Source organism: Tamandua tetradactyla, chromosome 3 (genome assembly GCF_023851605.1).
Source record: "Tamandua tetradactyla isolate mTamTet1 chromosome 3, mTamTet1.pri, whole genome shotgun sequence".
Taxonomy (NCBI): domain Eukaryota; kingdom Metazoa; phylum Chordata; class Mammalia; order Pilosa; family Myrmecophagidae; genus Tamandua; species Tamandua tetradactyla.
The window spans coordinates 132,025,095-132,051,808 of NC_135329.1; the positions used below are offsets into that span (position 1 = coordinate 132,025,095).

The window sequence follows — 26,714 nt, forward strand, 5'->3', positions numbered from 1 at the left end:
ACCCAAATGAGTTAAAAACTTATGTCCAAAACCTGCTTACAAAAACCTACTTACGAATATTTGTGGCTTCTTAATTCATAATTGCCAAAGATTGGAAGCAACCAAGATACTTTCCCATAGGTGAATAAATAAACTGTGACACATTCATACAATGGAATATTATTTAGTCATAGTAAGAAATGAGCTTTTAAGCCATAAAAGACATGGAGGACCTTAAATGCATATTGTTAAGTGAAAGAAGCCAGTTTGAAAAGGGTACATACCATATGATTCCATCTTTATGACAATCTAGAAAAGGCAAACCTATAGAGAGAGTAAAAAAGGTCAGTGGTTGCCAGGGATTCAGGAGGGAAGAAGAGGTGTATATATGGAGCATAAGGCATTGTTAGTTCAGAGAAACTATTCTGTATGTTACTGTGATGGTATTTGGAAAAACCCATAGGATTGTACAACACAAAGAGTGAACCCTAATATGAACTATATACTTTGGTTAATAATCATGTATCAATTATTGGTTCATCAATTATAAATTTAATTTTATAATTAAATATATTTATAATATATTTATACCCATAGCCAAAATAAATAAATAAAAATGTACGAAAAAGACTTGGCCTGAAGATACAGACTTTAGGAGATGATCATAATAGAGTTGACATGAGCATGAATGACATAACTAAAGAAAGGGGTAGAGTGCAGACCCAGAGTAGGTCCCTGCTGAACATCAGAGAATGCCCACATTTATGGCCTAGGAAGAAGAGAAAGCAATGACAATACCAAAACTTCAGAAGAAAATGTAAGTAGTATATTGTACTTGTAGCCAGAGAAATTTTCAAGGAGGAGGAACATTCAGTAATTAAGTAGAATGAGAGCTTTAGGAAAAGTCATTGAACTGTGTACTAAAGTCTTCTCTGGAAAATCATAGTGAAATCTCAAAAGAATGAAAGGATGAAAACTAAGAGTATAGGAGTTTACCTTCATTATGGAGGAGCAAATTCCTAAAAAACCCATCAGTCATCTACAAATAACAACTGTAAACTTTGGACAGCATACAGAAACAACTACCTGAGAAATCTGGAGACTGAACACAGGCTTACATGTTTAGGGGGGTTGTCAAAATGTAGAACAGAGATGATCAGTGCAGATCGAATTCCCAGTTTTCTGTAGTTTTATCCCCAGTTTTCTGTAGTTTTATCCCTAGGGAAGCCACATGTGCAGTGGAGGCCCAGCAGTGGCTGACATTCCAAAAGAAAAACCTGCATCTCTCTGGTCAGAAGAACCAAGAGAATGAGCCTAGTGCCACCAAGAATCACTGAAGAATGAGGGAAGGAGCTCCAGAGAGGAGAGAGCTAGAGAACAACTCCCAAAATCTGTGTTTAAATTTAGCCCAAATCTCTAGCTGTCCCCTGAACCGATTGATACGCAGGAAAAATTGAAAGCAGTTTGCAGATAAGGCCTAAAGGAGTTAATGGAGATCTGAGCTGCCATCCTCCATCAGAGTGACAGTTTGGAGTCTGAGTCTAACCAAGTTAACTACAAAAGCAAAGACATCATTACCCGTTGTCGGCACCATGTTACATAATGTCTCCTCAACATAATAATAGTCACAATGTTCAGGATACAGTTCAAAACTAATCAACATATGAAGAGCCAAGAGAATGTGACCCAGTTAAGGAAACCACTACTAACCCTGAGATGATCAAGATATTAGAATTACTAGATAAGGACTTTAAACCAGATACTGTAACTATGCCAGTTTTCTGTTAGGAGATATCTAGGGATTCAGGAAGTGAATTAAGATTTTGAGAGAAAATAAAATTAACAGGTACTACACTGGCATACTTTGTCACATGATTAATTTCTACTAGCAAGTTTGAGAAATACTGAAACTACAAAATTTTGAATAAACAACTATTACCAAATTGCCTGTGGCAGAACTGAAATAAATCTTAATTATTGGGAGATGTAATTTTCTACCTGGGCATATTTGAGTGCAAAGGCCATACCAACCCCAGCCATGCTGGCAATATCTAAACATTGAAACTTGGCTTATGAGACTACTTTTCAGAAATATATTTTTCATTGTATGACAGCCAGGTTTTAAAACCTTAAAATTAGTTTGCATCAGTGTGTATTACAAATGTTATCGTTCTTTATCTACCTACCCATGCTAGATAATAGGGTACCACTTACCTTGTCTAGCAGCCAAACTCTATAGCGAGTAGCTAAAGAACCTTCTGAAGCAAAAGGCTTGGATTCCAGTTGCAGCTGCTTCACCTGGACTGTAGGCAAATTATTTGACCTCGAAGTCTTATTTACTATAGCAGACTTTAAATTTAAAGGACTTAATTTACAAGATTATGTGGATTAAGTTAAATAATACATGAAATTGCTTAAATAATAGCTGTCTTCATGAAGATAGCAGCTGTTCACCATGATAATGCTATAAGATCAAGTTTGTGGTTAGAGAAAATCATTATCTTTTCCAAATCAGTTCATTATAAATAGAATGGGGAGAGAGTGAGGAGATTATAGGAAACCTTACTTATTTAAACTGGTTATGTGAAATTATTCATTTTCCACTTTGCATGAAAAGGCTTCCCCACAAATAAATGTTACTTCCTTTAAGAAAGATATTTGCAAAAGGTACCTAATACAAAGTGAAAGATTCAAAATATCGATAGTGGGTGATGCTACAGTGGCTCAGTGGCCAGAATTCTTGCCCACTGAGCCTGAGAACCAGATTCAATTCCCAGAGCCTGCCCATGCAAAATACACACACGCAAACACACACACATATACATACACACAGATAGTAGGAAAGTATCAATCTTACTCTCTCCTTCACATTAACTACTTCATAGAACAGAAATTCTAGTAATTGTGGCAGTAACTGGGAAAAGATTTTTAACTTTTTTTTAAGATTATGTTTTATGTAGCATTGAATTGATAGAGATTTGGGGGAATTTACTTTACACCTGAACCCTGTAAAGAACTTGATCGTAATTGGGGTGTTTAGTTTTATTTCTCTCTTTTTTGCCATTTCCTTTAGAACTCTGGGATGGATACCATTTTGCCCTGGAGTTTGTTCCCACACTGGCAATGGGTTTGCCTAGCACACTGCTTCATGCAGAAAAGACAAGGCTCCTATGATTTCTGTTCCACTTGCTTTGTTAGGTTTGTCAGGAATTATCAATAATGAGGTTAAGAAAACCATAGATTTTATATGGCCATAAATTCTTATATATTAAATATAATTTCCTTGTAATATTTTAATTTACCTTTTGTTTTTAAGCTCTTATTACCATGCCTTTGATTTTATGCTTGAATCCCTTTTTTGTAATTTTTTTCTGATCCTCTTTTCTACCTTAATCACTTCCCTTTCTCAGCCTTTCCTCACTTCCAAATTCATCTCGGTCCTGTTATCTTCACCATAACCACTTTGGTCTCAATATCTAAAACAGGTAAGGAAATAGTCAACCTCAGTCCCTCCATTAACATTTCATTCTTAGGTTTCAAAAATCTAAGTGATAAGTGGATCCTTATTTTCAGTTTTCCTTTTCCACTGCCCATCTTCCCTTTTTCTGTAGTGAATTTATCAAGCTAATATTCATAACTATTCCACAGATTTGTATTCCTTTATCAATCCATCCCATCTCACTTTGGTTTACTTCTTCATTTGCATTGTTCTGAGTGAGAGCATGTTTTTTTCTGCTTTAAAAATCATGATTCTTTTGAGCCTCATCAAGAAACTAAACCAAATACTGAGTAACAAATATTCCTTTTGCAATCAAGGATCACAACTAAATTTACAGGGATTCTTTGATATGAACATTGGAATAAAGTGATTGGCATTAACTATACCTCAAATATGTACCGTTTAAACTTACTACCTTAATTCAATATTAGCCTTTTAAAGTTTAGGCTCTAATATAGGAGAGAACTTACACTGTAATAATAAATTTAATCAGCATCATCTTTAAGAATTCCAAAATCTCAATTTAATTTTGCTTACTTTGCATAAAATTTCTTTAAAAAAGATTCTGAATTAAAATGTTTTTATTACATTTTTATATTTTTCAAATTGTTTTATAAAAAAAATAGAATGCTTTCATTTTGAGTACCAAATATAACAAAGGCAGACATTGAGAAAAATATGCATTTCTGTCTTTGAGATGGTAATGTCTAACAGATCTTGAAGCGCAATACAGAAACATTTTCTGTCATCCTTGCATTAAAGTAAACCTGGTTTTGAATTTATGAAGTAACTGCTTTCTTCTTCTTAAAAATTGCATATTCAACTAGTCATCAAACGTGCTTTTAAATACATAATACGCATCTATGAGTTTAAATTGATTTACAATAAAAATTCTCCCAATTTGCTTACAAGGAGATTTAAGGAGTCATTTCATGTCTTTCAACCATTTCAAGTAAGTTTATCTTAATGTATTTAGTTGAATGACGTATCAGGACCGTACTGAAATATATATAAAAATATGTGAGATTCTTATTTCAGCATTCATTCCACAAGTGTAGCATTTCTAAACTAATGCTTGGAACAGTTTGTGATGTCAAGTAATTTAGGCTTTAGTACCTCAAAATAAATTTGTTTGTTGAATGATTTAATGATTAAAACTCCTAAAATGTAATGTTCAAAAGTTCCTTGCTTATTTGCAAATTAACAGAACTTCAACCTCCTTGAGTGCTGGGTCCACTTGGAGATACTCAACAAACTGAGTAATCTTCATTAAATAAGATAACTTAAGCATTGACAACTATGTCTGAGTTTCTAGGAAAGTGTTGGTATTGACATAATTATTTTAAATCCTTTGAAGATCCATGCACTTCCCCTAAAAACAAACAACAAACAAAAATTCAACAAATCGTGCTGCAATAACAGGATCGGGATACTCAGGTGGAAAAATAATGAAACATGACCCCACCATACAGCATACAAAATTAAAAAAACAAAATTCCCTTGAAGAATAAATCCATTTGCAGTGATAGAAAATATCTTTAACAAGTTGTACACATTTTGGATAAACTACTTCAAAATATCTGTCAGGGAACTGCTTACCCTTTTTTTGTTTTCTTTTAAATTAATTCATTTCTTAACCCCTTTTTGAAATTTTTCTTGGAATGCTGGGAACCCAAAATATTCATTCAAAATATAGTAACAGATTTGTTTGGTGTGATTGAGAGAAGGTACAGCGTATTAGCTTAGTGCAGCTGGTAACACTATTCTTCAATAGTAATCAGAACAAAAATAATAAGCAGGCTTCTGTTCCTAACCCCAAGAAAACTAAGGAACTACTTTAAATATTTCATAGAAAGTCTTCAGTAAGTGAATACGCCCTTTAACCAATGAATCCTCCTTACCAGTACAACCAGGGAATTTCTCTGGATAAATTCACACATACTTTTTATCAAATCTGAACAGCACAGAAGCAACTTGGCACCAATTATTTTGCCATACCAAATAAAAGTTTATCATTTTTTTTACTATATTTTCCTTTACACCCACACATTAGTTTTTAATATTTCTTTCACTTCAGAAGCAGTCATTCTTAATTTATATCAAAATCAGCATTTTGGAAACTAGGGTATTCTTCTTTACTACTTTTCTGTCACCGTCTTCATTTTTTAGGCTAAAATTGTAGGCTCCTAGCTCAATATATTTTTTTCATACTGGGAAATTTCTAGTAGTAGTTTTTTAAAAGTAGTTAGTTATTCCATATAATGTAATTGCTTAATTTATTATAATTTACCATTAAATTGTCAAACTTTTCTCTTAATATACCTTTTATCTGATTTTGATGATATAAATTTAATGTAAGAATTTGTTTAAATTTTATTTTCATACTTACAGCATCCTGAATGACTAGCTTTAAAATGCTGGGGGTTTTCTGGTCCATACTAAAAGCCATTATGTTCTAATTATGCATAGCACTTAAAAAAAAGATAGCTGGTCTAACACTTTTTTTAAAAAGTGTTTTAACAAACTGGGAATTTGAGAATGTCTTGCGATGTGCCCGCCTTAATAAGGTGCAACTACAGCTGTAATCCAGAAGAAGCATGGCCTGAATGTTAGACAAATAATAGGCAGTAACAAATGATCTTTATTTTACTGCAATCTGATGTTATTGTTTGGGTTGGCAGGATTTTATTTTACTAATCAGAGTTACTTAACAGAAATGTTAAGCAAACACTGGTTTTTAGACAAAGCTGGAAAATGAAAGGAATAAACTAAAATAAAAGTGTGTTAATTTTAAGAAAAACAAACTGGCCTCAAGTCAGGCAAATAAGACTCCTGGGAAATTGAAAGAAATATTTCTGAAAAGCAAGATTAAAGGTAAATGTCTCAGATAATAAGAAATGATGTATTAAGATTTTCCAGTTTAGTAATAGTTACAATGACCATAATTGAGTAAAATTGTAAAAGTCACAAACTCTAAATAGCCACTGGTTTGAATTTGAACTTAAATAAGAATTATACTGTTTGGCTGACTTATAATTTATGATTTATAATAGTAGGACTTCTTCAAATATCAGTCAATATTTGTCGATTTATAGCTTCAGAAAGTATACATAGAAAGTTTTCTAGGAATGATTAAAGATTTTTTAAAAACTTAAACCATAGAATTGATTATTACAACATTCTTTAATATTGACTAAATGTCAAAGTAAATGTAATACCAATGTAAGCCACAGGGTGGGAGTGAAAGGTAAGAACTTGTGTTGAAGTAGTTTAAATATATAATTGCCCTATCTTTATAAACCTTTAAAATGCTTTTTAGATGCTAAGGACCGCAGTTTGGTTTTCCTTCTTTCTTTAATATAGCTGCATTCCTCAGTAAAGAATCTGTAACAAAATATAAAGATGTGACCTAAATCTGTAGTCCATTATTGGTGAACATTGAAAGAAGTAAACAAACACACAGATTTTTTTTTCCTAAAATTCTGGTCATATCGGGTGTTTGGTGATTAGAGTAGGAAGTTTGATCTATAATTGAATTTCAGAAATCTCTTTAATTAACAGTACTGAAAATTATAATTGATGATATTATCAGTATTTCATGTTTGCATCCAATTTTCCGCCTTCATTTTCCTTATCTTTTCCCTGACTTTTCTGAATAAAAAAAATGATACACTATATATCTAGGCACACACAGATGTAACATACACACACACACACACGTACATATATGTTAATATATATATATATTATGCCTTAACTTCTTTTTAATAGGGAGATACTTTTCTCATTATGTTTTCTGTTGACCAATTCTCATTTGAGTTTGGAAGCAATTTAAAGTGTTAATCAATTTGTGTCTTTAAGATAAGAAGACAAGAGGTTTCTTCTCCTAGAAGAGAAACTTCACCAAGGAGTCTTGGCATTCCTTCATTCCATGAAAGGTAAATCTGTATCCTTTTTTGCCAACTCTAAAAATTGTAAGTGTAGAAATATATTGTTTCTTTCTAGCTTTTAAAAATTTTAGCAATTGTAAAAAAAACAGCAGCGTTTTAGAATTGGAAGAGACCAACAAAACTACAAACCTGACCCACCTATGTGTTAATGATGTAATAAGCCTTTCCACTTTATAGCAGAACTGAATCTAAAAACTGAATTTTCTAAACTCTGTTTTAATGGACATGTATTATCACTACTTTGTATTCTGTATATTTACTATAAATCTTACCAAAGTTAGGAGTAACATTTCATTTTCTTTTGTTTAAGATGTTTACAGAGAACAAAACTTAATGCAATTGAAATTTCTAACGTACATGAGAATAAGATAGCCAGCATAAGTATGATATATGAATAAGTACATGTGGTAGTTGGCACTACATTTTCTTATTGGAACTTTTAAGTTATTTTTTGCTTACTTTGTGCATGGCTCTCCAAACATAAGAGTTGTTGTAGGGGAGGGGGGTAGCATTTTCTAAGAATTTAAAATAAATTTTTAAAATTTTAACCTTTCAATAATTATTTTTATGGTAGATAAAAAGATGCTGTATAAATGTTCAACTTTGCTAAAAAATATTTGAAAATATAGCCTTACATTTTAAAATAATTGACTTATTTCAGGAGCTATATAGAAAAAACTTTCTGGGATCTGAAAGAAGAATTTCATAGAATATGCATGCTAGCAAAGGCACAAAAAGACCACTTAAGCAAACTTAATGTATCAGACACTGCAACTGGTAAGGTTTGATTTAACTTACAAATAATATTAATTTTATCAGTATTTACTTGAAATTGATTTCTTTTTGAATGTGAAAATATTTCTAAATGCTTAAAGTGCTAAGAAACTGCAGCCTGCTCCCTCTCTTTCTAATATTTGAATAGTTAAGAACCATTTAAATTCTGTAATATATTGTATTATAATACATTTCATTCATTGAGTATGATACAATATAAATCAAATTGAGTGATATAATTACAAATCATCTTAATGAGAAGTCCCACCTTCAAAACATAAAAAGTAAATGTAGGATATCTCTCTTAAAGTTTTCAGTTGCTATTTGGGGGTCTTATTAAACATTAATTCACATGTAAGTAACCTTGAGGTACTACTACCATGCGTGAGCTAAGTAAAATTATAACATCAGGTCTGTTGTTAACTTCTGCCTGAAGGTTAATTGAAACTATGCATAGATTCTTATAATTTGGTTCAAGAAATAAACACTTCACATTTCCTGAGTGCCAATTCTGTTGGAGGCACAAAATACAAATTTAGTATAAAGTGTAACTTAAAAGGAACATCTGTTTTACATATGTGTTGCAATATATTTCTTAAAAGCTTTACCCTTCCTTAAAACCCCAGACAACCTTCCTGGTTTTTGCTTTAGCAGTTCCATACAAACAACAAAATACCAGGGGTTGAGTCTGACAACCAAGCACTTCAGTAAACAGGAGAAAGATAAACTGATCACTTGTAATGATAAATTCTCCTTCACCTTTATTATTTTAGATACTCCACATTCAATTCCCAAGACATGTGATTTACAGTTTCCACTCAGAGAGATGTTGCAGCAGTACCAACCAGCACCCCTATAATTAAAGATTGCTTCTCATTTCTTACAGCTCTTATATCTAGGCTATTAAAAAATCATTTTATAATGTAAATTCACTTTTGCTTACTACCATCATTTTATTTTCAGAAAAGGCACACAACCTGGTATTAGAGAAATAAAAAATTTTTTGTAAATGTTATTTCTTCCCCTTCTTCCATTACCTCCTCAAAAAGAACTCTAGTTTCTCTACCTTAATTTTTGTCATATTTTCATGAGAAGTTGGCCTTTTGTATAGACTAAAAACACTAGGTACTTCTGAAGTAAAAGAATAATTTTATTTAAGATATACTAGCTATAGAAATCTCTTACCTAGAATTCATAAACAAGCTTTTTTTGAGCATCAGCATCTTATCAAAACATTGTAATGGTGATATATCCTTTGTTACACAGAGAACTTATCCCATTATCAATGGCTTAATACTTTGACCATTTTTAAATTGCACAGGTCTAAATCTGAGTATGTATCTGTCAACTAGTACACTGAGTGTTTAACTTCTTTTTTTTCCCCCACTAAAACTGCTTCCTAACAGCATTCTTATGCTTTATATTAACTGCGTTGCAAATAATAGCTACAGCATTATTCATGAAATGTTTTAGATCTGTTGTACTTCAGAGTGCAATGACGTTTTTCTGGGTACAAACAGAAGCCAAAATATCAAATATTATGCTTCTGACGGTAATAGATCAAAAGAGGAAAGAAAGGAAAAAATATTTTGGAAACAGATACTTAATTGGATTTCCATATTTGGATGCCACATTGAATAAAAATATAGAAGAACTATTTCAAATATGAGTTTAATAATATTTTAGGAAAAGTATATTTAACATTATTGTCCCTTTAATTTATAAAACATAATTTTATATTATTAATATTTGATTTAACTTTAAAAAACCAGATATATAATTCATGAGAAATTGCTGTTAGAATTGTACATTTCCTTTTTATTATTGTCTTTTTTCTATTTATCTACATATGCATGCGTAATTTTGTTGGAGAATGAAAATAAAGCATATGTTTAGGCAAATATGGCCTTAAAAAGTGATATTTGGTTTAAAAGGAGGCCCTATTTAAATGGAAATTAGGAGAGAAGAATATAGGAATAGGGATTATTTATATTTATAGCAACCATAAGTATTTTTCTTTTGTCAAATACAAAGTAAACTGAGAAATTTATTTAAAAATTGAAAATCTAAAAATACTTCTCATTTTCCTTTTTTTCTTACAAAAATATGTATTCTTGAAACAGCCAAAATGGAAAGCAATTTGCTCACCTGCTTATGTGCTTTCAGGTACCTTATTTGAGTTGTAAGTTTTCTAAGCTTGGATTTCTTAATAGTATTAGAAAACTTAAGTTTATATCTTCTGTATAAATAGTAACTCTCACTGCTTCAGCAGATTAACTCAGAAGATTATTTTAATGTGGTTAAGTTGTTTGCCAGCTAACTATGCTAAATAAAATATCTGCTTTATTACAACGGTTTGATTTCTCCATGTTTTGTTTACAAGGGGGATAGGTTCACTAGTGGGAAAGTAATTCAGAGCACATTTCTGTCAATTTGGGTGGGCATTCTCTCTATATAAATCAGCATGTTCAGTTTAGCATAATGGTTCAGAGCACAGGCTCTAGAGTTATACTGCCTGGGTTCCAGTGGCTAGATCTACCACTCACTATGTATGGCCTTGAACTTAACCTTTCCTTGTCCCAGTTTCTTTACATGTAAAATAATAACAATGTCCACCATGGGATTATTTTGAGAATTAAATGAATTAATAATGCATGTACAATGCTTATAACAGTGTGTGGCACATAGAAATGCTAATAAATATTAATAGTTATTGCTCTCATCAATAGCAGCAACAGATTCTTCAGTATTTACCCTGTTCTCTTTGTGAAGATGATTTTTTTCACTCCTCAGGCATTAGAGAATTTGGTTTCCTCAATAGTTAGTTTTCCTGATTTGTTATTCCCATTTAGTAAATATTATCTACAGAAATAGTGCTGTTTCCTAGAATTTCCTGCCACTCTCAAGTTGACTGCCAGGAAAGATGACTACTTGAGAGTCAATGAACTTGAAAAACCTCAAAGTTCAAAGAAATCCAGATGAACAGTTGAGATTATGTGAGATTACTGTATTCCTAGTCATCAAGCACAAATAAAGTATCTAATAAATGTAGAATAGTATACTAGGAACTGCAGGGAGAAGAACATAGAGTCATTCAGAATGCATTTATTGAAGGTATACTATATGCCAGACACTGGACAGAGTACTGAGGATAGGTGGAGAACAAAATGTAGTTCAGGACCTCAAAAAACATACTTTAATGAACGAAAGAGAGGTATACTTATGAATACAATATAGAATTTTAGTCCTTCAGACACCCAAGAGCCCTGTCTAAACCAATCTTGGAAAGTTGGGGAGCACCATTCCAGAGAGACCCATATTTAAGCCAGGCTATGAAGGGCAAATAAAAGTTGGGCAAGAGGAGGAGGAGGGGGGATCTCTTCAGGCAGTCTGCACAGCATCTGCAAAGGTCCAGAGACAAGTGAGCAGGAATGTTTTGGAGAACTGTACAAAGTTCATTATAGCTGGGGTGATGATTGAAGCAGTTATTGTAAAAGAGAAGCATGGTGAGGTGACCAAGGCCAATTATAAACAGTCTCTTATGACTTTTTTGAGGATTGAGGACCTTGAAGAGCCATGAAAAGGTAACATGAACAGATTTAGACTTTTTTTAAAAAGTTACTCTGAGAAGGGGAAAAAGCTAAATTTTAGAGAATGGATTAGATAGGAGATAAATTTAGAGGCAAAGATGCAATGCAGAGGCTATTGTTGAAATCCAATAAGAGTGGGCGGTGCAACAGTGGCTCAGTGGCAAGAATTCTCGCCTGCCAAGCTGGAAACCTGGGTTTAATTCCCGGAGACTGCCCATGCCAAAAAGAAAAAGAAAAAGAAATCCAATACAAGAGTTATGAACTAAATAAGCAGTGTGTATATAACAGGGTGGGTCAAAAAAGCTGGTTGCATTTAGTACAGCACATCATATCCAAACAGAAATTATCTTCGTTGGAATGTACTGTGGCAAAAGGTAGTTTACCTTGACCCTACAAGGACTAAAGGAAGAAAAGAGAACTAAATTTGTTAAGTGCTTTACTAACCTGTACAGACACTGCAAGATGTTTTTTATACCCTCTCTACTTAAATTTGGATCATTGGTAAAGTCTTCATTTGTAAATTTAAAACTTCACTGATGGTACCTTTTTAAAGTGCTAACTTTTATTATTATTATTATTTTACCATTTATCTATTTTAAATCTTTTAAATATAGCATATCTCTAACTGCCCTCTTGAACTGACATTGTAGAGCATAATTTGTTTTTTTCTAATATCTCAGAATTATTAACAGGGAGAATATTTTGAGCATTTGTATATTAGGAAATATAGACTTGTTGGCCCTATACTAGATAGTAGTTTTCTGATTTCCTAATCTCGTGTTTTCTTGTTTGTTTGTTTTCCCTTGTCTCCTCCCATGCTTTCAGTTTTTCTTGTTGATATTTCTTTCTGCCTTTAACGACTTATATCCCTTTTTATTTTGATGCTTCTAACCAGCTTTGAATTGGGAAAACATCATCAAACTTTTTTAGAATACTTCTAAAAGGAAAATAGGAATGAAATTCATATATCTATGGGCTTGTTTTCTCAGAAGCTGTATTTGCTTACTTTCTAGTTTTTGCCTGTGTCCTAGAGAACTGAATTTGTTGGATAAGCAATTTCTGGTAAATGATCTACAAAGGCCATGGTATCTACTGCTGTGTTAAAGTGAAGGTCTTTTTTTATAAGATGAAAAAGATCATACATTCATATGTATTTTTCTAAACTTGCATCTCAAAATTTCAGCCTTATTTTACCTCTACCATCTTCCTTCTCCCCAACTCCCACACCACCAGTCTCTTGCATGGTTTATTGAGTGTAGGCAATGGCTAAATTGATTGGTGATATATTTTGTTGCATAGTAATTTGAGGGGGAATAAATGACCTAATTATACAAATTTTTGACCTGTATAATATAGTTATGCTTAGTAAGGGTTTTCCCATTTTGCCGTCTAAGTAACTTCACAGTTGCAGCTACCATTACTGACAAAATGTTTAAATATATACACTACAAGCAAATGTTTTTTAAGTGTGGAGCAGTGTAACTGTGAACAAGAGGTAAAGCTTACAGCAAAAAAACTAGGAAAAGACAGTAATAAAGTGCTACTAATAAGCTATGTTCTAATTCACCCGCTGGAAACTGCTAAAATTCCTGTTTAACATGTGGCAAATGTAAAAATCCCAGTTTTCTTCAGTTGCCATAAAAAATGATAGAAAAATAATACTCATCTGTCCAAAGCTAATTGAACAGATTTTTAAGAATGACTTGAATGCATCTGTTTCCCTTTTGTGTTCTTTTCCTCTGCAGAAACCCAGTGCTCTGTTCCTGTACAGTGTACAGATAAAACAGATAAACAAGAAGCGCTGTTTAAATCTCAGGCTAAAGATGATATAAATAGCTGTGCGCCATGCATCACATCTGTCACACCCAGAGGACTGGGCCAAGATGAAGAAGATACCTCTTTTGAATCACTTTCTAAATTCAATGTCAAGTTTCCACCTATGGACAGTGATTCTACTTTCTTACATAGCACTCCAGAGAAACCCAAAGCCCTTAGTCCTCCCACATCTGAGGCAATGTGCCAGGACAAATTAAATATGGAACTCAGAAACAACCCAGGAAACTTTGTTAAAACAGAAGAAACTGTATTTGAAACTCAGGGAATTGACCCCATAGCTTCAGCTATACAAAACCTTAAAACAGCTGACAAAACAAAACCCTCAAATCTTGTAAACACTTGTATCAGGACAACTCTGGATAAAGCTCTGTGTTTGCCACCTGGAGACCATAATGCATTGTATGTAAATACATATACACTTCAGGACCCATCTGATCTACCTTATCCCTCACTCGATTCTTCAGGAAGAGCTATCCAAGGACCACAGCAGGTAACTCTTGCTTTAACAGATATATGTGTGAACACACATTTTGCCATACATGCACAGATATGCTTCTCTTTTAGTTAATGGACACTGTTTTTAAACTAATGACTAGCCAAAGTTAAAGCCTTCCATTAAAAAAATGCAAGTCCTATAATAAATGACATAAGATTATAAAACATGAATATGGTAAAGCCCTAAAATTAAGTTCCTTAAAATTTATGACATTTTAAAATGCAAATGAAACCTTGTCCATATCTAGTGTGGTATCACTTTCTCATTGCCTAATTCAAAGTTCGTTTACTAAACATGGACAGTATAGTAGGGTTCTTTATTAAACAAATAGTATTTTTACTATTTGTCAAAGATAAATCTATCATATTTATCTTTACAAGAATGCATAATTTTCCATAGGTAAATAATTGTACAGTCCTATTTATCAAAGTAAGTGAACTGTCTGAACTAATACTCATGGTACATTCTTAGTTATACAGAACATAGGTTTGTGGGTTTGGTTTGGTTTTGATTTCTGATCTATCACAAACATGTAGCCTAATGTATTTTTTAAATAGTCTCTGCATTTGTATGATTTTAATCTAATATTTAATTTTTTAAAAAGCTCACATACACTTACAGACCTCGGCCCATTCCTACCCTCCCTTTTAAATTCGGATTCTATCATAGAATGATTACTTTAGTTAAAAAAAAAAGTTTTAATGTCTGAAGGAATTGAAAATAGACAGTTGTTTAAATAAGAAGAAACAGAAGCTCGTGAACATAATTGATATCATGTTTGTATAACATGCAAACACTTGTTTGATTTCTCTGCCTTCTGATATTTAATTTTTTAAAAAATGATGAGTACCCTTTGTCTTTATAAGTACTCTTGCACATAAATTAGCATTCAAAGGAGGTTTAAGTCATCCTGTGGTATATTTCAGTAGAAGGAAGAACTAAGCATATCTGACAATAAGCCTTAATTATTATAAACTCACTTATGTTCTGCATTGTACCTTATTTCTCATTAGTCTCAGTTATAGTTGCTACTAAATGTAACAAATTAAACAGTTTCATTTATTGTGAGTAGAATTCCTGTGGAGCTGTGAAGTACATCAGTTCTAATCCTGATTATTTTTTCCTCTATTTTATATCTTACCTGTGCTTTTACTAGTTAGTCTGTGCATTTATGTTTCAGTAGATGGCACCCTGCATTGTGCATTTGCTTTCTATACCACAGCAAGGGAAACAGCTGGTATGTGATTACAACTTGATGGAGAAGTATGCAGCTTTAAAAATGCAGGAGAATTGGTGTTGAGCTGTCACAAGACATGGGGTATAAGGTTAGATAATTGATATTTTGGCAGAAAAAAAAACAGAGAAATTAGTTTGTTTTGATGGCCGTATTACGGTTTGGTATTGAAAGAATATTTTTTGAAATGGATTTTTAAAAACTATTTTTATCGTTTGTGTTACAGCTGTATGATAAATCCAGAATTATCAAGTTGTTGATAGATAGTAATAGAGAAGTGAAATTTTGGTTACATATTTCCAATTTTTACTTTCTATCAATCTATCACCAATACCTTTTTTATATATTCAGATATACCAAAGCCTAAAATATGTCTGCTTATTTTTTACCTCTGTGATTTTTCTTTTTCTTTCTTTCTTTTGTTGAGTGAATGGCTGGGGTCCCAACTGATGTTAATCTCTATGAAGAGATTAAATCTGGACATTTTAGCTTCTAATAGAGAAGGATAAATATTGACTTTGAAGATAAATTGGCAGTAGAAGATGGGCTCACTAAATTAAGAAGCTGAATTGTTTCTGAGTCCATTTCTCATTATTTTATAGATGTTAAGAATTATCTTTAGAGTGATAATCTTTCATTTATAACATACCAATATGACTAATAAAGTTGTACATATTAATCAGTTGTACTTTTTGCTTAAACTGCAAATATTAAAATTTGAATCTAGTTACCTCTAAGTAGATTCTGTTTGTATACTCAGAATTATTACTACTTTTCTTTTATCATGGAAGAAAGATTTTTCTAAAGAAAATTATTACCCCAAGTACTATTTTAAATATTATGCCCCTAAATACTATTTTAAACATTACTATTTTTTTGTGATAAGATTGTTGGCTTCTCACAAAAGGAACTGAGCCTGTGTTATTATAAGCCCTTTTGCACTGATATTTGAATGTACTTGGTGCCTAGACAGACTTTCTATATTTATACCAACTGTACACAGCTGTCCAGTAAAATATTTATAAGAAGACAGTGATGTCGTGAAACCCAAATGTTTCAATAGTAATATACTATTTATGTAAATGATTAGTTAACTAGAACGAAGGAAGTTAAGGGTATGAAAACTAACGCTTTCAGATTTTGGCTAGGCTGTGCAACTCTAGAAACATGTAAGTAATAGGAGCATGAAGGGGTCTCTTTAAATTGACTTTATGAGGTGATACTCTTCAAAATATGAAAATTTAGAAATTTTTCTTGTCTTCCTTTATCAAGGTAAGAAAGCAAATTTTCAAAATCATGTGGCTTATACAATTCAGGGAAATAAAATATTCCAGTCTGCAGACATTTATTGAGTACTCTTGTACTAAATGTCATTTCTTACCCTTCTAACTACTAAAAAAAAAAAAAAAAAAAGGAGCAGTTGCATTTATGTGTGGGTTATAATGTAGATGATCCTGTTGAATTATGATTATCCATAATTCTTTAACTGGGCAATTATTGACAGGTTTCACCTTATCCTGACACAAGAAAGGATAAGAAGGTCAAATTATACCCTGTGTAACAGGAGCAAAGTAAGAAGTCAGAATCATTCTGTTTAATGATTAATTTAAATATTTGAAGTTTTACAGAACAAAAAATAACCAACCAATGAAATTAGTTTGCCAAATTAAAAGAAAAAATTGTCCTTTCAAGAAACAATGTTCCTTATGATATAGTCCTTGCTTAGAAATTGTGAAATTTAAATTGCTTTTGATTAAAAGACATGCACATATACACGTCATATCTAGTGTACTATATATTAATAAAGACCCTATTATTTAAGGTTTTTATTATAAAATAGAAAAAAATGGAATGTAATAAAAGAGCTTAAAGTATTAACTATTATTCCAAAACTACTGCTGTGATAATAGGTATTAAAAATTGCTAGTCCTAAAGAACCAGAATATTTTTAAATATGTGAAGAATGCATGAATATACATCCCAAATGGTTTTTAATGAATGTTCACTTGTGCCCTTTGTGGAAGAGGGAATTGAGTCATATCTTCAAGCTAACTTCAAATGCCAAAGTCCTTTTCTTACATATTAGGGAATTTTAGCAATTGCTTTTTTATTATATTTTTTATATATGCACATAACTCATTCAAAATGCAAATTGATTTTAAACACAAATAACAGAAGATGTTTTTTATTTGTTTCCTGCAGCCTGTTTGGAAGCCCTATCCTAATCAAGACAGAGACTTACTGGTATTAAGTGGTACAGACTCAGAACTACATATACCTCGAGTATGTGAATTCTGTCAAGCAGTTTTCCCACCGTCCATTACATCCAGGGGGGATTTCCTTCGGCATCTTAATTCACACTTTAACGGGGAGACTTAAAAACTCACTTGAAAACAGACATATCAATTCCTATGTGATGATTTGCAGTTTGTAATGCTATAATTAAGTTTGTAAACTTAATTCAAGAACAGTTATAGAAAAATTCAGTGCCATAGCTACTTAAATTTTTCTGGGCTTTATTTGGGGCTTTCTTTTATTGTCTTTTAAAAGATCACTGTACAAAAATACAGTTCATTGTATTCATGTTTACAGTGTTACCATAATTCAAAATTATGTTTGTGTCTTATGGAGTTGCATATCATAATTCAAGTTCATTTCAAATATCTAAGCATATTATTTGGCTTTCTAGTTAGATCTGTTTCATTTAGTAATGTCAACTATGATTAGGTTTTTTTTCATGCATTTTCATTAAATAATTTAGATTATTTATGGTATAGGTGATATTCTTTTTGCATAATCGTTTAACAAAATAACAGACAACATAAAACATCTAAGTAAATGCCAAACCTAAGACATTTGTGGGCTAATGATAAAATCACTGGTAGAATTATTTAAACCTTTTAGTTTGTTTTTTAATATACATGGTTTAATTTTTATTTTGTATATAGCTATATGATTAAATGAAATAAATATTAAGAGTTACTTAATGTGATCATTAATGTATTCTTTGCTTTTGGGTTAAAAAAAATCAAGGAAATTTAGTCACATTTGGGGGAGTTCTTAAAATTCATGTTTGCTTTTCATAACCAGAAAAAAAGGGTAATCAACAGATCTGATGGCATTTTATTACAATTAGTGGATCACTTGAAATTTTAAGATTAGTTTTCAAACTAAACTTTTAAAAACATTGGTATTTAATGGGAACAAATCTAAAACTGTGAGGATTATCCATATTTATTAATTTAAATTAGAAATCTTCATATTCTTGTTGAGAAATTTGTTATTCATTGTTAGCAGCCTGATTGATGGCCACTGAAAGACATTTGAGAGAGAGGATACCAAATTCACAAGAATTAAAAAATTTTTGTTTTTAACTTTTTAAATGAAACTTCTCTTTTGTTTTTCTTCCCTATGATTCTTCCTTTTGCATCTTTTCCCCTGATTTCTAAAAATGTTTGAGGCATGGCTTCAATTTTATGAAGTAAATATTGATTTGCCATGCTCTAACAAATTTAAGCCCTCTTGAACAAGTGTTTAAAGGTAGACATTTGGGGATGGGGGAATTCGAACAGGCCCTTGTTCCACAGTGAAGAGACTTAACTGTGGAAGAATGAGTGTGGTGCCTCGACTTGACTTCTCAGGGTGCCAAGCACATCACATTGACATCTTCCTCACCAAGGTGACATAGTGATTATTAGATATTCACTGTGAAGGGTTCTGAGGCATGTACATCTTTCTTTCATTGCCACTGGGGCTGAATGAAAATGCCTAGACAATTATCCAAGTCTCTTCCCTTCCCCCTATCTCTCGCCCATTCAGCCTCCCCTCTCACCTACCCCTCCCTCCCACACACACACTTACCGAATTAAAAATAAAAACTTCCCAGCATGTACCAGCCAGAATATACCACAGTACCTGTCTCCTAGAAGGGGATTCTTTTGTCCCTTCTCACATAGTCTCTTTTCAGCAGTTGACACCTACTAGCCTGCAGACCACCAAAGGAAACTATAGCCCAGAAAGTGACTCAAATTAAAGTGTATCTCACTGACTCCTCATCCGAGTCTACCCCTTTTCAACCTCCACCAGTTTTAGTAATAGCCAGGAACTCTGTTTTCTTTTGGTTTCCTGGGCTGCTTAAGCCCCAACTTCCGAGGGACAGAGGCCCCCTTGAGCCACAGGAGAGGATCCTGGAGAGCCGGTGCCTGTCGTGCCCTGCCCAGGTGGCATTAGCCGCTTGCAACTCGAAATGTGGAGTGGGCACCCTCCAGGTCTCCCCCTCTGTCTCTTAATGTTGAGTCGTGCAAGGGCTTGCATCTTGACATCTGTTAAGCGTGGCCGGGTAAGAACAGCTCCCAGGTAAAAAAGCTGCACACGCGAAACGCTGAGTCTGAAAAGACCACCCCCGCCGAGGCGAGGCAGTTGTGAGCGGGATGCCTGAGAAGTGGGAGGTGAATGTCCTCAGGAGGGCCCCCCCCCCCCCCACCCGGTGCAGCTTTCCCCGGAGGCTGAGGCTGCTGCCAGCGGGGACATCTGCTTTCTTACACTCCAGCCTGGCTCACCCCGCCCCCTCAGCCCCGGGTTGCGTGGTTATTTTACCAACACGGGGGGAGGGAGAGCGCGAAGAGGTAGAGAAGAAGTGGATGGAAGTACAGGAGATTTTCTTCCCACTCCCTAGGGTACCCTCCTTTTTTCTTCACATCTTTTAACCTTCAGGGTAAGGACTTTAAACAAATGTATGTGTCGCTGGTTTCCAGGCCCGCCTTCTGCTGGTCGGGGATGCGGAGTGCAGGGCTTTGCCCTTCTCCCAACTTCCCTCGAGTCGGACAGGATTTCGGCGGTTGCGCTGGGTGCTGGGGCCGGCCGGGTGCGCTCTGCCTGTGGCTCGCTCCACTCCCGGGCTGCTGCCTCGACAGCTGCTTGTAGCTACAGTAATTAGACTGTCAGTGCTTGTTAGAGGAGAAAGGGGAAAACACGCTTCTGACAGCAGATTCCGAGACTCCCCAGTTTGTTAATTTCTGAGAGATCTTTAAAGCATTAATTGAGGTCTCCCCAAGTCTCCCCTCCCGTCCCTCTCCCCAACTCCTCCCTTCCCAAAAATATCTTCAGAAGAGAATACTCTCCGCGTGGAAGCAGTGTTTTCCGCAAAACTGCAAGCCCGGCCCCCATTCACGCACATACACTATTTTACATATACATATATATGCACACATGTATACACGTAAGGTTAACTCGGCGGAGCCCTCGTCCAAATAGGAACCAGGATTGCATTTAAAATAATAGTAATAAATAAATAACTAGGAAGGAAAGGGGGGAGGGAAGCAGAAGTCGGGAAGAAAAGAGAAAAGCAGCAGGCTGATTACGAGGTGTCAAAACTGCCAGGAGCAAGAAGGTGATAGCAATCAGGGGTGAGAAGAGTGCGGCATTCGTGCGGGGCAACTAATTATCCGTCTCATTTGAGAAGAGCAGCATTTGAGGCAGCAGCGTTCGCCTGCTGAACGGTGACAGATTGGCGCGGAGGAGAGGGGAGGTGTTAAAACAATGGAGCCGGGCGCGCGAGCGCTGCTGCATGCTAATCAGCCCTCCCTCCGCCTTCCTGCCGCGCTCCCTCCTTCCTCCCGGCCTCCCTCCTCCGCGCTCCCTCTCCCGCCTGCGGCGCTCACTCCCTCCTTTCCAGCGGGCCCGCCGCCGCCGCCGCTACCCGCTTCCTGCTCCCTGCTCCCTCGCTTTCCCGCGCGTCCTTCCCGCCGCTGGCAAGTGGAACCCAGCCACCGCCACCGCGTCCCTCCCAGGTCGGGAGCCCGCGCGCGGCCCCCCACGGGCTCAGTGTGCTAGCCCGGGACGCACGCGTCCAGCGGCAGAGCGCAGCCCCGCGTTGCCTCCCGCGAGGGCCGGACCCGGTGCCGAGCGCCCACTCCCTGCACGCCTCTCAGGGAGCGCGGCGAGGCCCGCGTTCTCGCTTCGGTGTTTCGGTGAAGAGGCCGAGGAGCCTGAGTTCCCGCTTCGGCCCGATCTCAAGTGGTGAATTGAAAGCGTTGGGCAGCGAGTGGGAGCCGAAGCGAATTCGGGAAGGGCGAGGGACAGCCAGGGTTGGGACGCTTGTCGGGGCCAGAAAGGCAAAGTAGAGTCGCTGGATGGACTGCAGAGGCCGCGACTCGGCTCTGCCGCGGCCGCCACCTCAGAGGCTCCCCGCCGCGCCCTCTTTGCCAGTGGCGAATAGACTAGGTCAGCTCTCGGTACCCTTCTGCGCTGCGCCCTACAGACCTCAGCACCCTCCTGTCCCCACCCTACCAGAACTGTGCGTGCACAGAGTACAAATAAAGGGGCTTAGCAAGCTGAGTTCTGCTTTCCAAGGCTTGACCTCTTGACCCCAAGATTAGACTGAGGAGGCCTCTACCCCACCCCAGAAATACCCCGTAAGGCCCTCCGTTGTAAGGGAAAACATTGAAGGAACCCACCACCCTACCCTCTGCCGCGGAGGCTTTGGGGGCTATGTGCGGCTCAGGCACTGCTAGCAGCACAACTTTGGGCCTGGAAGTTCCCCTCAGTGCTCTGGCCTGAGAAAGCTGGTAGCAAGCGGCTGGACTGTGGCTACCCCGCGACAGAAACTGCCAGAACCTGAGCCTCTTTGCTGAAAAATATCTCGCGTACTTGGTGATGGAGGTAGACCAGGGCCGGGGTTTTCTGATGCAATGTCCACTACGTTTTCCCTATTGTTGAGCTTAAAGCTTTTGCTTAAAATACATGTTTATTCCTACTGTTAAAATATTATTACAGATGTACATAAAATTACCTTAGAGATTTAAAAAAAAAAAAAAACACTGAAGCCCTCTTGGCTTAAGTGGGTTTGAGGGAGCACAGCTACTGAGAACTGGAAGGAATTGGGACTGAAAATTGACAGTGCAATTCCTTCTAACTTGTTTGGTATTATTTAGGTAACCAGGTATCTAAATTAACACCAGAAAATTTCCTTCCCCCAAGTCATAGATGGAAAGCAAAGCAGCTGAAAGGTGATTTATGCAAAATATGTATTTTTTCCTGCCGACCCTTCCCACTGCATAACTTTACATACACAATTGTTTATTTTTTAAAATCAGTTTAAAATATTAAGCCCTGATAAAGCTCAGTAATAGATACGTGAGGATTTCATTTATGTTACACTCTTTACTCTTCTCAAAAAGTACACAAAAATAAAGATGAGTAAATTTTGGTATTCTATCATCATTGATCCTAGTCATGAAAAACTACACAAATGTACAGTGAAGTATCTTTCCTTTTTGGAATATGATCAGGAATCCCAGTACAGTAAACAGACAGCAAAATTCTTAGGGTCTACTAAAATAATTCAAAGTGCAAAAAAAGTTTTTAAATCAAGAATGCTTAAGAGAGTTTCGTAAAGAATTTTTTGTAAATAGATGTTAATGCTTTGGGGATTTCACTCTTAGGAAAACCACTAAGCAGGCCTCTGCCCTTAGTGCATCACAGACTTTTCAGTGATAAAGTATTTTCTGGCCTTTGGGAAAATGCCCAGGTATCTGAATCTGTTAAAATTGCAACTTTAAATAAAAAAAAAAATTTAACTTTACATTTATTAATGTAAACTTGGATATTCAGATGTCCCATCAACATCAAAATTAAGTAATTTATTAAGTATTGATCAGCCTTTTCATTTGCCAATTATATAGAAATAATGTATTTCTCTGAAATCATGAGCCTATAGAGCTCAAATTAATTTAGTTCAATTTGAATTACGTATTTCTAATTTCTAATCAAACTACTTTCCAAGACCTTCAGTTTTTATAGGTTTAGTCTAATTTCTTCTCAATCTATGGACTTCACTAATTTGCATGATTGTTTTAATGGTGTATTTACAGATAAGTTTTTATTTGTACATAAGGACAAAAAGGTGAAGTGAAATTTGTTCCCAATGGAAACCTGTTAGGTTCCCTGAACATATGGCTCATTGGGCTGTTGCTTCCTTTTTGAGATCATTTTCCAAGATTTTTTAATATATACATCAATTTGACACCAGTTATAAAGAAAATATATTGGCTTTGAAGATGCCTCCACCTGGGGCATATCTCTTAATAACAACCCATGTAGTCAGGTGTACCTCTGAATGTACAGATTTCCAGCCTCTGAGAACAGGGCATAATTTGAAACCAGTCACAACTGACAACTGATTTTCACCATCTTTGGAATTAGGTAGTCCTTTGGGTTCTAAGAACACCATAATGATTTGATTAAAACAGGTTAGAGTTGACTACTTAAAAACTCTTTTCTCAAGGCTCTGCTGTTGGAATCCATAATATTAAAATGATTTCTCTCAGTGGATGCAAGTGATGTAAGTCTCATTTGTTGAAAGTGTATGGTGCCAGCTTAAGACTTAAGGGGAAAATCACAGCAATTTGAAAAAGATGTAAATGTTCAATTGGTAAAAAAGAGGGGAAAAATCATACTAAAACATGTGCCTATTTCCGTTATGCTTCATTTACTATTCAAAACAAGTTTTTCCTAATAAGCTCTATTGTTTTTTTCTGTTTTGTAAAATTTAATATGTGTGAGACAAAAACCAGATTCAGAATGTGAATGAAGTCTGTTTAGCGAAAGCATGTTATGGAGCTTACAGTTCAAGGAAGGCCTCAAATTAAAAGAAGCATCACTTTCTATCACTGAGAAAAAATAAGGAAGCAAGTTTCCTAAGTCTTCATTTCTTAGAACCAGTTACAACTAGATTGCCAACTTCCACCAGCCTCAGGTCCTCCTGGCAGATGGATTCATAACTTACAGTGCACAAGCACTGGAATGTTCGGAATGACATATTAGTTGTATGTACTAAATATCCTTAACTTTCACTTTATTTCAGTCTTTGCTTTTGGAGGCTTCAATCCCCAAATAGGGCTGAAGTATTAAGTCTCAAACACGTTACCCCCCCACCCCTTAATCTGCCTTCAGAGGGCTTTATGTCTTTAAAAAACTCACGTTTCTCCAGGATATTTGCACTTAATTATAGAATCACTTGGTGTTTAAATAGTCTCCAGTGTTTAAATATTCCCTTGGAATCTGGAATGCCCAAACATTCCCTTAGAACGTGGAATGCCAAGGATAACCTGGAGTGTGTGCTTTGTTGTTTAGAACTAGGTCATAAATAAATTCAAAAACACCTTGCTGATAGCCTTCGGAAGCAGTGTATGAGATAGATATAATTAACATAAGGAATAATTATTTTTTAAATAACAATATCTTAAAAATTGTTTAAACCAGCTTCCTTTTTGTGCAACAAAAAGCAGAATCTAAAAAAACTGAGTCCCTCAAACTCATTCAAATAGCTAGAACTCACTTCCAGCTTTCCTATCTTGCAATCCACTATTTTTCTACAATAATCACTCACCTCAAAAAAATATATATACTTTTCCATTGGCTTCACACTTGCCTTCTTAGGGAATGAATCATTGTGTCAAAAGTTTTTTCACAAAAAGTTGCTAACTATTGGACTAAACCACAATGACAGTGGGGAACCTGACATTACCTGACAGTGAGGTGGGGTTTATAATTTAGGGACTATTGATTTGCCGCCACCCTAATGGGGGGCCCCCAGAACATTTCTGCTTGGAGGAAGAAGCGCCTTAACACATCAAGTGTTGAGCATTTTTCATGCCTGCTCCAAAGAGGGAACAACAAGTATTGGGATATATTTTTGTAATTTTAGGCATAAGCTAAGTTAGAAAAGAAGGTAAAAAGGATTTATACTTCTAAAGCATGGAGTTAAACCAATACCATGACCCCCAAACCACAATGCTAACTTTTTAATAGTCCAAATTCTAAACCAAAATTGAATGTTTGCAAGAGAGAGAGAACGAAAGAAAGAAAGATAAAGAAGGGAAGGAGGAAAGGATGGAGAGAGAAAGAAAGAATCAAACAAACCAGTCTCAACTGGAAATGAGCCCATGTATTTTCTAAAACTATTAAACCAGAACTAAAACATTCTCTAAAACGAACAAATATTTCATTTGGTTCAAGACTCAGGCTTTCAAATATTCTGGAAATGGCCCTATGACTCAGGAGAAAGTCTCAGCCATATATTATCTTCCCTGATTCTCGGTCAATCAACTCTGAAAACAGTTCTTATTAGACAAATAATTTCTCCCTTTGCAGTTGTTAAATAGCACTAACTGCCAGTGATAACGGGGCATCCTGTGTGGGTGTATTCATACAGCTTCGTGCAGCTGGCTTAAAAGCAAGGCTAGCTCACTGGGAATCCAAAGTATCAGTAAGGGTGATAAAGCTCACTTGTAAAAACTTTCTCTAATCATGCCTGGGGAAGAAATGCAAGCAGCAGGCTTCCTCCATAGCACAGCTTTGTGATTCTCACCGAATCATACACACACACTCATTCTCCAATATGCAAAGACCCACTGTTTTGTTTAGTTTTTCCTCGGATTTTACCATTGTTAGACTAAGACTTATAAGAGCATCTGACAAATTTCAAAGCAGATGTTGCTCTACCCTTCCCACCTTTAACTTTCAAGTCCCAACTTTGTTTTCTTTGAAAATAAACTAAAAACCGAGTAGTGTGACTCCATCGTGCATGAGTTTTTAAAGTTTATTATCCTGACATGAGAGAACCATTATAATTGGCACTTTGTTTCCAGCCATGCCATGGTGCCCCCTACTGGCCTGGAAGGGAGGGCTTCTTGGAATGAGACCTAGAGAGCCAACCTGAGGGAAGGAGGTTGCTCCATTTCCTAGTGAACAATCAATAATGACATTGCCACTTCTTCTTAAAATATATGAGGACATTTCCAAATTGTTTCAGTCATTTCTTCCTCTTCCACTCTACAATGTGCTTGGAAAAGTATACTGTAGGGGTAACTGTTTTTCTTTCTAAGGCAAGGTTTCATTAAAAATGTTTTCAGTGTCCTGATTTAATACACATTTTAGCATGAGCCTTTCTTCTTGCATGGTTTCTTCAATAAAGTATTTTTAATTAGGATTGACAGATTTAGCAAATGAAAATACAGGACACCCAATGAGATTTGAATTTCAGAAAAACGATGAATAATTTTTTAGTATATGTCCCATGCATATTTGACAACCCTATTTTTAATATAACATTGACTATAAAGATATGAAATCAAGTCTTACTAACAAATTTTAAACAAGTTTTCTCCAGGGCTTGGGGGTAGGGAGTTATGGAGAGCTAATATCTTATTCGCTGGCCAGTGGACTTTTTTTCTTTTTAATAAAGAAGTTGTATTTACTTAGAAGCATTCAGGAATGTCAATAAAACAGCTGCCTTTTTTTTTTTTTTTTTTTGCAATTACAGAGTGGTATTCAGTTTTCCTATAAGCTGCATCAG

At 35.4% G+C, this 26,714-nt stretch overlaps 1 protein-coding gene and 1 long non-coding RNA gene across 10 annotated transcripts in view; one reads left to right on the top strand and one right to left on the bottom strand.

Moving 5' to 3' along the window:
• Positions 1 to 18,340, top strand: part of TANK (TRAF family member associated NFKB activator) — a 119,400-nt gene extending 101,060 nt beyond the window's left edge. For all 8 annotated transcript variants that reach the window (XM_077153994.1, XM_077153998.1, XM_077153993.1 and 5 more), the window contains 4 exons: positions 7,340 to 7,416; positions 8,090 to 8,205; positions 13,538 to 14,118; positions 17,561 to 18,340. In XM_077153994.1, coding sequence (XP_077010109.1) covers positions 7,340 to 7,416; positions 8,090 to 8,205; positions 13,538 to 14,118; positions 17,561 to 17,737 — 951 coding nt within the window. In that variant the 3' untranslated portion in view covers positions 17,738 to 18,340. The remainder of the gene's footprint in view (positions 1 to 7,339; positions 7,417 to 8,089; positions 8,206 to 13,537; positions 14,119 to 17,560) is intronic.
• Positions 163 to 24,532, bottom strand: LOC143677676 (uncharacterized). Of its 2 annotated transcripts, XR_013172789.1 has the most exons (4): positions 24,338 to 24,532; positions 15,266 to 15,425; positions 2,194 to 2,282; positions 163 to 303 (listed from the first exon to the last, which is right to left on the bottom strand). It is a non-coding gene; the product is annotated as an uncharacterized LOC143677676 (long non-coding RNA). The 2 variants fall into 2 exon arrangements; XR_013172790.1 differs by lacking the exons at positions 163 to 303; positions 2,194 to 2,282 and adding an exon at positions 6,682 to 6,862.
• Between the last annotated feature and the right edge of the window lie 2,182 nt (positions 24,533 to 26,714).